Below are 15,729 nucleotides of genomic sequence, written 5' to 3'. Positions count from 1 at the left end.
CAGACACTCATCTTTTGAAATAACATCCTCATTTTTTAAATATATTTTTCTGTTCTATTTTATTCCATCCTATTTTAAAATTTCCTAGATTGATAATTTCATTTTCACCGAACTGCTGTTTTTTACTTTCAAAATATTACCTTTCTGATCCCCTGTGTTCTCCTTTATATTACTCACATTTTCATTTAGATACCAAGTTTGTTCCCTCATCAAATTGCTGATACTCGTGTCCCAAAATCTCCCTAATTAATCTGCTCCCTAGTAAAATCTCAAACAAACCAGTCTCCCAACTTTCCCCCCAAAATACAATCTCAGCACTCACCTCCAAAGCCATGCTTCAAATTGTCTTCCCTGTCTGGAAAGCTTTCATTTGTTAATCAACCTTTCCTCTCCATAGGTTTTTCCCAAAGACTCTGCTCTCCATAGATCTCTTCTTCATGTCCCTTTTTAGCACTTGATTATTAAAGTCTATCTTTAATTTTTTTTTTTTTTTAAGTTTCTTCAAGGACACCCTATCACGTATTCTTCACAGTCTAGGATTATGGTAGCCACATAGTGGAGTCTCAACAAATGCTTGTCAAATTGAAATAGATTTTAATTTTGCTTTAAAAAGCCTTCATTTCCAGTTGCTGATGAAATTCCATGCTGCATAAAAACACGAGAGAGAGCACAATAATGCTAAATTAGTTTAGTTGACATGCATTTAGGCTGCTTTGCAAATACCTACTAGGGTAAGCAATGTAAGAAAATAAGGAGGAATAAAAGTTGCTTAAGGATCTCACAATCTAATGTCAGCAACATTCTTAAATAGATTAATTGATAACATCAAGAAATGCTGGATAATGATGGATTATAATCAAATCTCACATTTATAAAAATAATTCTCTTCAATTGTGTTTTTTTCAAAAAACACTACAAACTTCCTTGAATAAAGAGACTTAATTGTGATTTCATGGAAAGGAGGTAGTAATAGTTTTTAATGGGGGGAGTAAGGTGGTGAGCAATCTAACAATAAAAGTACTCTGAGACTTAGAAAAGTTGCCATAAGGAGAGAAGTCTGAAATTATATCCAGATTTTAGTCTGTGAAGGAACAGAGTAAGAATATGCTAAAAGGTAGAAAAGAAAAGTAACATATAACATCTGTTTTGAGAAGTTCATTAACTAGTGGGTAGCCACAAATAATAGTTAGGCTTCAATGAGATATGTACTGTAATAGAGAGTTTACAAAGTGACCTGGGAACCAGAGGAGGAAGAAACTTAGACAACAGGATCATACAGAAAAGGAATATATTTAATTTGCTCGCTACCATATTAATTCATATAGTGATTAATATTTTTAAAAGGCAACAGCTTTATAATTCCCTTCCTCCCTTTCTCTGAAGGACTGGAACACAAATTATAAGTTTACAACAATAAGTTGTAAGCCCTTACAATAAGGAATAGACATAGGAAGTTCTTAGAGAAATTGTTATACATCCAGTCTGTATAAACTCAAAACCCCTTGTATAGTTTGAATATATACACCTGTAGCATAACTATTTAAACACAGACTCTTCATATATATATCAAATTAATTCATAATTGTCATTGCCTCTGAAAAGAGAGGGGAAGGAAGCAGTCTTCAACTTCACCTTCAACTTTGTCTGTAACGTTTTCTTTCATTTAAAAGTATCTGAAGCAAATACGACAAAGTGTTAATATTTTTTCAGTGTAGGTGATAGGCACATGGCTATTGGTTATATTAATTTCTATACTTTTCATGTTTTTTTAAATTAGAAGAGCTACAAAGTCAACAGAATCACCCTATCCTTTAATTGCTCCAGTCTCCGAAATCATTTCAGCTCCTCTGAAATCAAAGGAGCTACCAAGTACTAGTATTTCAGTTAGAAAGCAGCCACTAGCATTCCCTTCAACTTCTTGAGCCAACTATGGGACTTCAAGCTTTCTTCAGTCTAGGTCCCTGAAAATAAAACCAAGCAACTAGGCAGTGCAAAGAGTATGATCTTCAACCAAATAATATCTTCCGAGTTACTGCATGTCTAGGAAAAGTTGAAAGGCAGCTGAAGAAATTGTATACAATTATTCCATTGCAGCCTTAAAAACTCTTAAGCAAAATCTCAGAAAGAGAAAAGAACCAGGAGTTACTTTTGATATAGTGGATCTTGAATTCTAACACCTAAGCTTCAAGCTCATTTAAGTGGGGCTATATCTTCTATTTCTTTTAGCATTCCTGTTGTCTATTCTTTTCTACCCTCCCTACCCCCCCACCTCACCCTCTACCATCACAGCATATGGAATGCCTATTCTCTGCCTGTAGTAAGCACTCTTTAATGTTTGCATCAGTGATAATGTCACAGTGGACCGAGTGTGACATCACCAGGACTGGAATACCATGTTTAACAACTGGTTAGTAGCAAGGAAAACCATAGCCTCTGGGAGCAGGAAATGCCTCTTCCAGTTTCCTTGTGGACACCTTTATTAGCATTTGCCTATATTCTGTGAAAAAAGAAGAAATAAAATCACTCTGCTTTTCAAAATGCTTACCAAAAAGAAAAATAAGAAAGATGGTAACACTGAACCAGAAAAACTTGTGAATTCCACCATCATGACAAAACCGTCCAGAAAAGCCCTTGAACAGTTTGTGACCCCTAAGCTTGAAACCCCAGTCTCAATAGAGGAGGTCATTCATAGGATTCAGCAGGCCCAGCAACATAGAGCAAGTGAGGTAGGTAATTAATGAGAAGATTACATCTTGCAACTTTTTATTTTGAACTCTTTATGATTTTTCATAACTGTGTTTGAGGTGACTTTGATTTCACACTGTCACTGGACAGGGGAGTGGGCCCGAGGCCCCTCAGTCTGAGCCCACCCTCCAACAACACAGGTATATAAGCTGGGAAAGAACTACTGGTTCTCCACTGCCGGAGGAGGTCTGGACTGAGGGCCTCTTCTCCAAGGCCATGAAAGGTCTTTTGAGACTTTTGAGGCTGAAAGAGGTCGGGGCCTCCCTGGTGGTGCAGGTGGTTGAGCACAGCCCTGTGAAGCTATTCGTAGATTCTGCAGTGCCAGTTCAAACCCCGCCGGCCTCGGAGCAACCCATATGGCAAGGCAGACCTCTCCTGTCTCGCCCGCTGCTCCTCTCAGCAGTGTATTTTGTCAGTCTGCCTGTTCTGTTTCCCGCTCTGTCTCTGGTGAATCCTCTCACCCTCCCGCACATCTGGCCTGTACCCCAGCTCTTGCACGGATAAATAAATAAATCTTTAAAAAAAAAAAAAAAGATTGAAAGAGGTCTCACATACACCAGTAAGGGTAGGCAAGGAGTTGGCATTTATTGACTAGCAAAAAGCAAGGAAAGGGAACTCTGTGGAGATTTCTCTGGACATGAAAGAGATTCCCTGAGGTGTCAGGGCCATGGTCTTAAAAGGTTTTAAGAATGGCCTTTGGAAACAAAGGAACTGAACTGTATTTACTGAGAAAGCAAGGAGAGTGGACTTGGCTAAAGTGTATTTATTGGTGCTGATTGTGGGCACAAGTCAGCTGCAGCTTGGTGACTGTGCAGGGCTCCTGATTGAACAAATCATGGAGGCTGTGTCCCTGAAGCTCCAGTCTAAATTGGTCTGGTCTCAAGGTCTGTGACTTTTTTTTCTTGGTCTTTAATTCCCTTTTCTTCCAATAGCAGCTGATTTTTTTTTAAAGATTTATTTATTTATGCATAGAAGAACTGGGGTACAGGGCAGAAGTGTGGGGGGTGAGAGGATTCACCAGAGACAGAGGGGGGTACAGAACAGGTGGATTGACTGAAATACACTGCTGAGGGGAGCAGCAGGCGAGTCAGAAGAGGTCTGCTGTGCCATGTGGGTATCTCCCTGGCCGGGGATCGCACTCATGATGCAGTGGCTGTGGACAGCTTCATAGGTTGTGTCTTAATCCCTTGCACCACCAGGGAACAAAACAAAACAAAACTAAACAAAAACCTATAAACCCAGGGATTTTATGGCAGTAAGTGTCCAGGACTATGGTCATCAGGTTTTTAACCTTCTTTACCAGCCCATGGGAATAGCAAAATTTTGTCCTTGAGTCCTGAACTGTCCTCATGGTAGGGCCCTTCCTGTACCAATATAATGTCAGGGACCTCCCTAGTGGCGCAGGGCTTAAGTCTCAGCACTGTGAAGCTATTGGCAGCCACTGCAGCATGAGTTCAGTCCCCAGCCAGGGAGCTGACTCACATGGCACAGCAGACCTCTCCTGTCTCACCTGCTGCTCCCCTTAGCAGAGTATTTCAGTGAATCCCCCTGTTCTGCTCTCCACTCTGTCTCTAGTAAATCCTCTCATGCCCTACGCCTCTGGCCTACACTCTTTTATTTTCTAGACAAAAATAAAAATAAAAAATGAAAAAAGATATACTCATTTAAAAAATAATAAAATAAACACTCATGAAACCATCATCACAATCAACATAATGAACTTACCCAACCCCTAAAAGTTTCTTCATGCACTTATAATTCCCTTTAACACACCCTTCCCTACCCCTGCCCCAATCCCCAGTCAACCACCAATCTGCTTCCACACTGTTGACTATTTTGCATTTTCAAATTATTTTATATAAGCAAAATCATACAGTATCTACTTTTTTCTGCCTCTCTCTCTCTCACTTAGCATATTTTGAGATTCAGTAACATTCTTGTATATATGAATAGTCCATTCCTTTTTACTGCTAAGTATTTTTCTATGACAGCCTTTTGAGTTGTTTCAGGTTTGAGCATATTACAAATTAAACTGCTATCAATATGTGTGTACTTATTAATGACTTATGAACATTTTATTCTTTTGGGTAAATAGGTTTGGAATGGTAGGGTCATCAGGTATGCATATGTTGAATTTTTTTTTTTAAAGATTTATTTATTTATGTATACAAGAGCTGGGGTGAATTAAAAAAAAAAAAACAAGAAGAGCTGGGGTGAAGGCCAGAGGTGTGTGGCAGGGGGCGGGGATGAGAGGATTCATCAGAGAGTGGGGAGCAGAACAGGCAGATCTACTGAAATACACTGCTGAGGGGAGCAGCGGGCGAATCAGGAGAGGTCTGCTGCGCCATGTGGGTAGCTCCCTGGCCAGGGATTAAACTCGTGCTTCAGTGGCTGCTGATAGCTTCACAGTACTGAGACTTAACCCCTTGTGCCACCAGGGAGGCCCCCAGCACATGTTCAATTTTTAAGTCACCAAACTTTTTCAAATAGGTTATACTATTTATATTCCCACAAGTAGTAAATGAGGTTAATTGCTCTGCATCTTTACCAACACTTGATGTCATCAGTCTTTTTAATATTAATCATTCCAAAAGGTATATAATAGTATCTCACTGTGGATTAATTTACACTTTCATAATAACTAATGATTTGGGACAACTTTCCATGAGCCTATTGCAATCTTTATGTCATCTTTGGTAGTTAAAATATTTTGCCCATGGGCCTCCCCGGTGGCGCAGCGGTTGAGCGCTGGGTTGCGAAGCTGCCCGCGGCCTCTGCGGCGCCGGTTCGATCCCCGGCTGCTCCCCGGCCACCGGAGAAGGATCCCACATGGTGCGCAGACCTCTCCTGCCACCCGCTGCTCCCCTCAGCAGTGTACTTCGGCCCTTCTGCCTGCTCTGCTCCCCACTCTGGCTCTGGTGAATTCTCTCACCCTCCCGCGCTTCTGACTGTACCCAGTGCATGTATAAACAAAACAAACAAATATAATAAATAAATAAATAAAAACATGCCTCTATAAAAAAAAAAAAAAAAAATATTTTGCCCACATTATGTGATCTGTGTTATTCAGTTTTAAGTATTCTTATATATTCTGAATACAGTTCCCTTACCAGATAAGTAATTTACAAATATTTTTCTAGTTCTATGACTTTTCTTCTTCTATTAATAGTCTTTTAAAAAAAAATCATGAGGGCCTCCCCGGTGGCGCAGCGGTTGAGCGCTGGGTTGCGAACCTGCCCGCGGCCTCTGCAGCGCCGGTTCGATCCCCAGCTGCTCCCCGGCCACAAGAGGAGGGTCCCACATGGCGCGCAGACCTCTCCTGCTGCCCGCTGCTCCCCTCAGCAGTGTACTTCGGTCCTTCTGCCTGCTCTGCTCCCCGCTCTGGTGAATTCTCTCACCCTCCCGTGCTTCTGGCTGTACCCAGTGCATGTGTAAACAAAACAAACAAACAAACAAATAAATAAACATGCCTCTATAAAATAAAATAAAAAAAAATCATGAAACAAAACATTGATACATTAAATTCAGGAATTATGTTCTTTAAGTGTGGTATATAAATAAACTTTTCATGACCTAAAGTTACAAACACTTGGGCCTCCCCGGTGGCGCAGCGGTTGAGTACTGGGCTGCTAAGCTGCCCACAGCCTCTGCAGCGCCAGTTCGATCCCTGGCTGCTCCCTGGCCACCAGGGGAGGGTCCCACATGGCGCGCAGACCTCTCCTGCCGCCCGCTGCTCCCCTCAGCAGTGTACTTCGGTCCTTCTGCCTGCTCTGCTCCCCGCTCTGGCTCTGGTGAATTCTCTCACCCTCCCGCGCTTCTGACTGTACCCAGTGCTTGTATAAATAAATAAATAATCTTAAAAAATATATATATTAAAAAAAAAGTTACAAACACTTTCTCCTGTGTATTCTTCTAGGGCTTTTATACTTTTTAAATTTTACATTTAGGTCTCTGATCCATTTTGTCTCAATCTTTGTATGATATATTTGTTTGCTTCTATTATATCGTATATGTATCTTTTCCTTTCTCCCCCAATTATTCTAGGTCCATTTGTTGAAAAAAATATCCTTTCTTCATTGAATTGCATTTTTATTGCAAATTAGTTAATCATATGTGTGAGAGTTAATGGACCCTCTGATCTGTTCTCTTGATCTATTGTCCATATTTAGGCCAATGTCAGTATCTTGATTACTGAGGTTGTATCATAATTTTTTAAATACATAGTTTTGGTTCTTCAATTTTATTTTTATTTTATGTATTCTTTAAATATGTAATTTTAGTTCTTCAATTTTCTTTTTATTATTGTGACTTCTCTTACCTCTTCTTTTTTACCATCTTACTCTTTTTGGGTTTCTTTCTCTATAAGGACACACTCAAAATGCTCATAACCTAAAAACAGTCTTTATCCATGCTGATTTCTCCCTCTGCATTTCCACATGAAAATTAACATCAGTATGTCAATTTCTGTGAGGAAAAAAAGCCTGCTGGTGTCTGGTTGAGATTGTATTGAATTTATAGATTAATTGTGAAGAACTGAAATCTTAATGTTAAATCTCTGACCACTGAAAACAGCATCTCTCTCACATATTTAGATCTAATATTTCTCAGAAGTGCTTTACAGCTTTCAGTGTATAAGTCCTCCATATCTTTTATCAGATTTATCCCTAAGTGTTTCATTTTTCATACTATTCTGAATAGTATTATTCTTTAATTTCTATCCTCAGTTGTTCACAACAAATATGTAGGACTACAATAGTGGTTTTTTTTTTCATATTGCTCTTATGTCCTGAAATCCACTTATTAGTTCTCACAGATTTTCTTTATATATCCATTGAGATTTTCTACATATACAATCTGGTCATATGCTAATAGAAGTAAGTTTTATTTCCTCCTTTTATATCTGTGTGCATTTATTTATTTAGTTAGTTGTTGCTTAAGAACAGCTCTCATAAAGGCAAGCTTGCAGATTAGTTAAGCATTATCAGATGCTAAAATATTCTTTTTTTTTAAGATTTATTTATTTATGCACACAAGAACTGGGGTACAGGCCAGAGGTGTGGGGGGTTGAGAGAAGTCACCAGAGACAGAGTGGGGAACAGAACAGGCAGAGCTACTGAAATACAATGCTGAGGGGAGCAGCGGGCAAGTCAGGAGAGGTCTGCTGCGCCATGTGGATATCTGGCTGGGGATTGAGCTCATGCTGCAGTGGCTGTGGACAGCTTCACAGGTTGTGTCTTAACCCTTCGTGCTAGCAGGGAGGCCCAGATGCCAAAATATTCTTAATAAATCTCATCTCTCAAAAATTACGTTGACTCCCTTTAAGGGATTCCTGAAGAAAGCAGGAAATAGTCTTAATTACATTTGACAAAAGATATTTAAAAAAGACTGTAAACTATGGAACTGTTACAATCCTGACCAATTATGTGAAATTCTAGAACGGCATTGTCCAAACTTGCTTTTTAAAAATTTATTTTTTATTTATTTATTTTTTAATAGAGGCATGTTTTATTTATTTATTTGTTTGTTTGTTTGTTTATACATGCACTGGGTACAGTCAGAAGCGCGGGAGGGTGAGAGAATTCACCAGAGCCAGAGTGGGAGCAGAGCAGGCAGAAGAACCGAAGTACACTGCTGAGGGGAGCAGCAGGCGGCAGGAGAGGTCTGCGCGCCATGTGGGACCCTCCTCTGGTGGCCAGGGAGCAGCCGGGGATCGAACCAGTGCCACAGAGGCCGCGGGCAGCTTCGCAACCCAGCGCTCAACCACTGCGCCACCGGGGAGGCCCTTTAAAAATTTATTTTTATTTTGTTTTGTCTTCTCTGCCACCACCCCTTATGTCCTCTTGTCCATTTCACTCCTCTCAAAGCCCTCATGGTGTTTATTGATGCTACTGGGTTTTGTGTATGTTACATCATTGAATTGTCTGCTATGTAAATGTCTAGTATTCTGACTTGCTTTACTATACATAATTCTCTCAGACTCTCTCCATTTTGGTGAAAATGGTTGCATTTCAACTTTTCTATGGGTGAATATATACTATAGGGTGGCTATACCACATTTTCATGATCCAGTTGTCTATTAGATGATTTACGATGTTTCCATGTCCTAGCTATTATAAATAATCCTGCTATGAACATTGTGGAACATAAAATTTCTTGTGATGATGGTTTCAAAGTCTTTGGATAAATGCCCAGGAGTAGAATTTTGGGGTCATATGGTATTTTCAGTTTTAGTTTTTTTAAGGTAGACCCGGATTGCTTTCAACTATGGTTGCACCATTTTACATTCCTACCAATAGTGTTGCTGGGAGTCTTTTTAATATGCACAATTTTAATCTGAAACTCTCTTATTGGAAGAAATGATGAATATTTTTTCATATGTTTAAAACTTTTTGGATAGCCTTTTTGGTGAATTGTCTGTTCATTTTTGCTGCCCATTTATACGGGCATTTATGTGAGCATTTTAATATGCCTTAGATAGTAACCCCTTATCAACAATATATTGTGTGAATATTTTCTCTCCTTCAATAAAGTGTCTTTTTAACTTTCTTGTATTTTCTTTGCCTGTATAAAAGCTTAACTTGAGAGAATCCCAATTATTTGTTTTAGTTTTATTTCCCTTGCATAGGAATCAAGTCACCAGACACATCTTGTCATTGATGTCATGGGATATATTAACTGTGTTTTCTTCTATTTATTTTATAAGTTTTATATCTAAATCTTTAATCCCTTTAGAGTTTATTTTTGCATATGGAGTTAGTGAGTGATTCACTAATTCTTTTATGTGTGGTCTTCAGATTTTCCCAGCACTATTTAAAAGACCCTGTCCTTTCCCTGTTGTATTGTCATAGCTGTTTATCATAGGTTAGGTACTACTATGTACATGGATTTATTTCTGGACTTTTGGTTCTGTCCATGTATTTATTTTTTGTTAATGCCAAATTGCTTTTTTTTTAAAGATTATTTATTTATGCATAGAATAAATATGCATAAATATTTATGGGGTGCAGACCAGAGGTGCAGAGGGGTGAGAGGATTTACCAGAGACAGAGTGGAGAACAGAACAGATGATTGACTGAAATACACTGCTGAGGGGAGCAGTGGACAACAGGAGAGGTCTGCTGCGCCATTTGTAGGTTAGCTCCCTGGCCAGGGATCAAACTCAGTCCCCAAGATTATAGTGTGATAGCACTGAGACTTAACCCCTATGCCACTAGGGAGGTCCCCAAATTGCTTTTAGTATTGTTGCTTTTTATAGTGGTTTGAAGATAGGTAATATCATACTGCCACTTTTCTCTTTTGCAATTTGAGGCCTCTTGGGTTTCCATATAAAGTTCAACACTTTTGTTCAATTCTTTGAAAAATATTGCTGGTGTTTTAATGGGTATTATATTAAATTTGTATGATTTTCATCAGGACAGTTATTTTGATTATATTGATTCTCTCTGCCCATGAGCATGAGATATCCTTCTATCTCTTTATGTCTTTAATAAAATGTTGTAATTCTCATTATATAGGTCTTTTACAACTCTTTAGGTCAATTTTAAGATACTTCTTTTTTTTTTTTCTTTTTTTTTTCTTTCTTTTTTTTTTTTTCTTTTTTTTTTTTTTTTTTTTTTTGTGGGACCCTCGCCGCCGGCCGGGGAACGAACCGGCGTTGCAGAGGCTGTGAGCAGCCTTGCAGCCCAGCGCTCAACCGCTGCGCCACCAGGCCCATTTCATTATTTTTGAAATAATTATGATTGACATTATTTTATTAACTTTTTGCTTCTTTATTATTTGTATATGAGAAAGGCTATGGGTTCTTGTGTGTTGGTTTTGAAAACTGCCATTCTTCTGTATTCATTGTGTATAATAACTTTTTGATGGAGTCTTTAGGATCTCCTCTATTGACTCTCATATCATCCAGGAATAGTGATAGTTATTTCACTTCATTTCCTGTTTTTGAATTCTTTTTTTTTTTAACTTTTCTGTTGCTTATCTTTTTTTTTTTTTTTAATATTTATTTATTTATACAAGCACTGGGTACAGTCAGAAGCGCGGGAGGGTGAGAAAATTCACTGGAGCCAGAGCGGGGAACAGAACAGACAGACTGACGAAGTACACTGCTGAGGGGAGCAGCAGGCACAGAAGGAGAGGTCTGCACGCCATGTGGGACCCTCGCCCGAGGCGGGGGATCAAACTGGCGCTGCAGAGGCTGCAGGCAGCTTTGCAGCCCAGCGCTCAACAGCTGTGCCACCAGGGGAGGCCCTGAATTCCTTTTATTTCCCATGTTTTTCTGAGCACTCTGGCTAAAACGTCTAGTAATCGTTAAGTAGAAGTAGTGACAACGAGTGTCCTTGTCTTGTTTCCCAATCTTAAATGGAAAGCTTTCAGTGTTTAACCATTATTGTATTGGCTATTGCTTTGTGATATAAGCCTGTATTATATTGAGGTAGGTTCCTTTTATTCCCATATGTAAGTAATGAATCTTATAAAATGCTTTCTCTGCATCTATTGATGTTATTTTTAATCTTTACTTTTGTATTACATGTAATACATTGATGTATTACATTAACTGAAATACCGTATATTAAACCAATCTTGGCTCTCTGGGATAAATCCCTCTTGATCATGATATATAATCCTAGTGGTATACTGTTGAATTCAACTTGCTACTATTTTATTGATGATTTTGTATTGCTGTTCATCAGGGATATTGGGCTATAATTTTCTTTTATTGTGTTATCTTTTTTTAAAAAAGATTTATTTATTTATGCATACAAGAGCTGGGGTACAGGCTTGAGGTGTGGGGGGGCGGGTGAGAGGACTCACCAGAGACAGAGTGGGGAACAGAACAGGCAGATTTACCTAAGCACACTGCTGAGGGGAGCAGCAGGCGAGTGAGGAGAGGTCTGTTGTGCCATGTGGGTTGCTCCCTAGCTGGCCAGGGGATCGAACTTGTGCTTCAGAGGCTGGGGGCAGTTTCATAGGTTGTGTCTTAACCCCTTGCGCCACCAGGGAGGCCCCCTATTGTGTTATCTTTGTCTAGTTTTGGCATTAGGGTAATGTTGGTATTGTAAAATGTATTAGGGAACACTCCAGCTTCTTGCATTTTTTGTTATTACCATTGTTATTAAAATGTCATTATCTTACATCCTTGCTGGTGTCTGGGTTGGTGTCTGGGCATTTCCTCCCACCCCCAGGTATAGTCACTGTAGCCCTTCTTCTGCCAAAGCACCCACAGTCTTCCACCATTGTGTTTTCCCCCTCCTTTCACCTCTCATTTCACCAATCTACCTCCCACTCCCCCTCTGAAAGCTTAAGGTAACTGGTCAGTGTCCATAAAATTGTGGGTTTATTTCTGGGCTCTCAATTCTATTCCATTGGTTTGTGTGTTTATATTTATTCCAATTCCATACTGTTGTGATTACTATAACTTTGTAGTATAGTGTGAAGTCTGGTAGTGTGATACCTTTGTTGTTGTTATCAGGATTGCTTTGATTATACAGGGGTCTTTTGTAATTCCATATAAAGTTATGTTCTTTAAAGAGTGTCATTGAAATTTTGATATTGCAGTGAATAAAATGAACATTTGCAAAATTCAAATGATGTTATTATCATAAGATAAAGAGAGTTTGTTTTTTCTGAAGCCAAACTGAAAGAGTAACTGATAAAATTGGAAGGGAAAGAGTAGTGGTTCTTTTATCTATCAGCTTTACTTTTCTTAAAATATTTGTGACATCTCTTTTATTCCTCTGAAATGAAATTCATAGATGAATTACCTATTCTTATGCTTTTTAAAAGTTAATATAAATGTGAGAGTAAATAAATGAATATAATTTATAATAATACACATTTCAATGTGTGAATTCTATTTTCTTTCTTTTTTTGTTATTCTTTTCAATGTGCAAATTCTGTGTCAAATTTCTCTAGTAGACATAATACAATAAAGTAGTAGACATGGAGGCTTGCACCTATATGTCGAATTAAAATAAATGTGAGTGGCCTCCCTGGTGGCGCAAGGGGGACACAGCACTATGAAGCTGTCTGCAATCACTGCAGCGCGAATTTGATCCCCTGCCAGGGAGATACCCACATGGCGAAGCAGACCTCCCCTGTCTTGTCCGCTGCTCCCCTCAGCAGTGTATTTCAGTACATCTGCCTGTTCTGCTCCCCGCTCTTGTCTCTGGTGGATCCTTTCACCCCCCACATCTCTGGCCTGCACCCCAGCACTTGTATGCATAAACCAATAAATCTCTTTGAAAAAAGAAATAAAAAAAATGAAAGCTACAAATATAAGCTAATACAAATGCAGGTTTAACATTTTGGCCATATTTACTATAAACACTAGTGCACTGTTGGTACTATGATGTTGCAGAATGGTGAAATTTTAGTATAGATATTCTAAAGAATATTTTCCTATTGATTTATATGATATTTGTTTGCATTTCTGGAAATTTTAGTATGTAATTAAACTAGGCAAAAAATATTTTTTATTTTTATTTTAATTTTTTTTTTAATTTTTTTTAAATTTTATTTATTTATACAAGCACTGGGTATAGTCAGAAGTGTGGGTGGGTGAGAGAATTCACCAGAACCAGAGCGGGGAGCAGAGCAGGCAGAAGGACCGAAGTACACTGCTGAGGGGAGCAGCGGGTGGCAGAAGAGGTCTGCGCGCCATGTGGGACCCTCCCTCAGGTGGCCGGGGAGCAGCCGGGGATCAAACCGGCGCTGCAGAGGCTGCAGGCAGCTTCACAGCCCAGCGCTCAACCGCTGCGCCACCAGGGGAGGCCCTGTATTTTTATTTTTAAAGGAATAAGTTTCTAGTCTCGGATAATTATAAGCAGTGTTTTTTTGTTTTAACCTACATGAACATCCCATGGGACAGTCAAAATTTATGCAGGGCCATTTCTTCATTGTGTAACTGCCATTACACCATAGGATGGGCTAGCACCCTTTACTAAATATTAATAAATTCTCACTCCCAGCCATTGCTACAATCAAAAATACTTCCACAAATTTCCCAATGCCACATAAAAGGCGGTAATTACCCCCAGTGAGAACTACTGGGAGAGTGATGAACAGAAGAAATTTGCTGATAGATTCTTGAATAGAGAAAATGAAATAAATGTCACATTGAGAAATACTCTAAAAGTTGCTTTCCAGGAATGAGGTGTAGGTAAAGAAAGAATACAGAAGGAACTTCTACTATTAATTAAGTAATTTATTTATAGCAGCATGGTTTATAATGATCACCTTTGAATTTAGTATCGCCACCATTTTACAGATAATGCACAAACAGTTCAGAATGAAGTTATTTACTAAAATCATGTTAACAAAAGAGCTAGATTTGAGATCCAGATAATAGTTTTCAAACCCCATTATTTTCCTTAAATACTAAACTGTAGGATGATGAAGGTAAGGGGGAAAAAATTTAAGAAAAATATGAGATCCACAGGCAGCTAGAATTAGCAGGACTTTGACTGGACAGTTAAATAGAATTGTTGCAAACATCCTGAGAAGGTGACCAAAGCTTACTGTCAGAATGAGATTGTATTAATATATTCTCCCTTCTTATCCTTAGGAGATTAATATGCAAGTGAATGAAATAATGGCCAATGTGCAACGGATAATAAATCGCTACGCTGGTGGTGAAAGCATACACTCTGGGAGGAAAATCTCCATTACAGAACACAAAAGACGCAGAAATAGTTTTCTGGAAAAAATAGTACAATGTATTAAGTCTGCTGAAGTGACAGAAAAGACTCTTGTCTCCCTCCTGGCCTGGTTGGAAGAATGGAGTAAGTTTCTAGAAGTGGTCAAAGAAAAACCACAAAGTTACACTAGTGAAGAAAATTTTTAAGTAAAATTTGAAGGATTTATTACATTAAAGAGTACAAGACTAAGGAGGGTATTTAGAGAATAGGTTTCTTCTGTTCTAATAAGAATAAAATAAGAAAAATGTAGGTTTCCTCACATAGTGCCAGCTATTCTGGTCTCTTTGCTTGTCTTTATGTATGCCAGCATACTCCTGCCCAGTGCTTTTATACTTACAACTCCTTTGCCTGGAACATTGTCTACTAGGCCACCATGTGGCTTACTCTATGCTTATAACACTTTCAAATGAACTGTCTCTGACTATACCCATTCTGTAATCTCTGGCACTGTCCATTACTCTTTCTTTACTCTTCTTTATTTTGCCTATAAAATTTCTTACCACTAGAATCTAAGTATTATGAAGTCAGGAAATTATTTTTTTTTAAAGATTTATTTTTTATTTATTTATACAAGCACTGGGTACAGTCAGAAGCGCGGGAGGGTGAGAGAATTCACCAGAGCCAGAGCAGGGAGCAGAGCAGGCAGAAGGTCTGAAGCACACTGCTGAGGGGAGCAGCGGGCGGCAGGAGAGGTCTGCGCGCCATGTGGGACCCTCCTCTGGTGGCCGGGGAGCAGCTGGGGATCGAACCAGCGCTGCAGAGGCTGCGGGCAGCTTCGCAACCCAGCGTTCAACCGCTGCGCCACCGGGGAGGCCCAAAGTCACGGAATTTGTTTTATTCAATGTTTGTACCCTCGGTATCTCACAGTGCATGACAGAGGAGACAATGGTTGAATGAAAGAATAAGCTAAGAATATAAAAAAGAGGAATTTCACTTAGCTGTAAGAAATCTCACAGAGCAGGAATTATAAAATACTATATAACTTATCAAGGGCATTACATCCCTGATATTAAAACTCATGTTCATATTTTCATACTTCCTTGGAATAGTGAACTAAACTAGATAGACACCTATTAATCTGATTCATGTTTTCATGTCTAAGGCTTACTGTTCAGCTTTTTATTCCAAGTCTCTTCCTTTTTCACTTCTTCACAGAGAAATGCCTTGAAACAGCAGTTAAGTATGAGATTCCAATTTTCCCCAATAGTCCAATATTGAGGATTTAGTCAATTTTACAAGCCTATGCAGTTATATTTATTTTTCCACCCTGAAGTAATTTTTTTCCCTC

The 15,729-nt window shown here is 39.0% G+C and overlaps 2 protein-coding genes across 5 annotated transcripts in view; one reads left to right on the top strand and one right to left on the bottom strand.

Annotated features, from left to right (window-relative positions):
• The window catches only part of LARP4 (La ribonucleoprotein 4), a 119,465-nt gene that overhangs the window by 51,881 nt on the left and 51,855 nt on the right, over nt 1-15,729 (bottom strand). For 2 of the 4 annotated variants that reach the window (XM_037514720.2, XM_037514722.2), the window contains exon 2: nt 323-645. In XM_037514720.2, coding sequence (XP_037370617.1) covers nt 323-334 — 12 coding nt within the window. In that variant the 5' untranslated portion in view covers nt 335-645. The other 2 variants (XM_054696608.1, XM_037514721.2) reach the window with 2 other exon arrangements.
• FAM186A (family with sequence similarity 186 member A) overlaps nt 2,375-15,729 on the top strand; it is a 46,238-nt gene continuing 32,883 nt past the window's right edge. The window contains exons 1-2 of the mRNA XM_054696610.1: nt 2,375-2,726; nt 14,309-14,525. Of these exons, the coding sequence (XP_054552585.1) occupies nt 2,538-2,726; nt 14,309-14,525 (406 nt within the window). The 5' untranslated portion in view covers nt 2,375-2,537. The remainder of the gene's footprint in view (nt 2,727-14,308; nt 14,526-15,729) is intronic.

The sequence above is a fragment of the Talpa occidentalis genome, unplaced genomic scaffold, assembly GCF_014898055.3.
Source record: "Talpa occidentalis isolate TD23 unplaced genomic scaffold, MPIMG_talOcc4v2.1 talOcc4.16, whole genome shotgun sequence".
NCBI lineage: Eukaryota > Metazoa > Chordata > Mammalia > Eulipotyphla > Talpidae > Talpa > Talpa occidentalis.
This window is presented reverse-complemented; position numbering and strand designations above follow the sequence as displayed.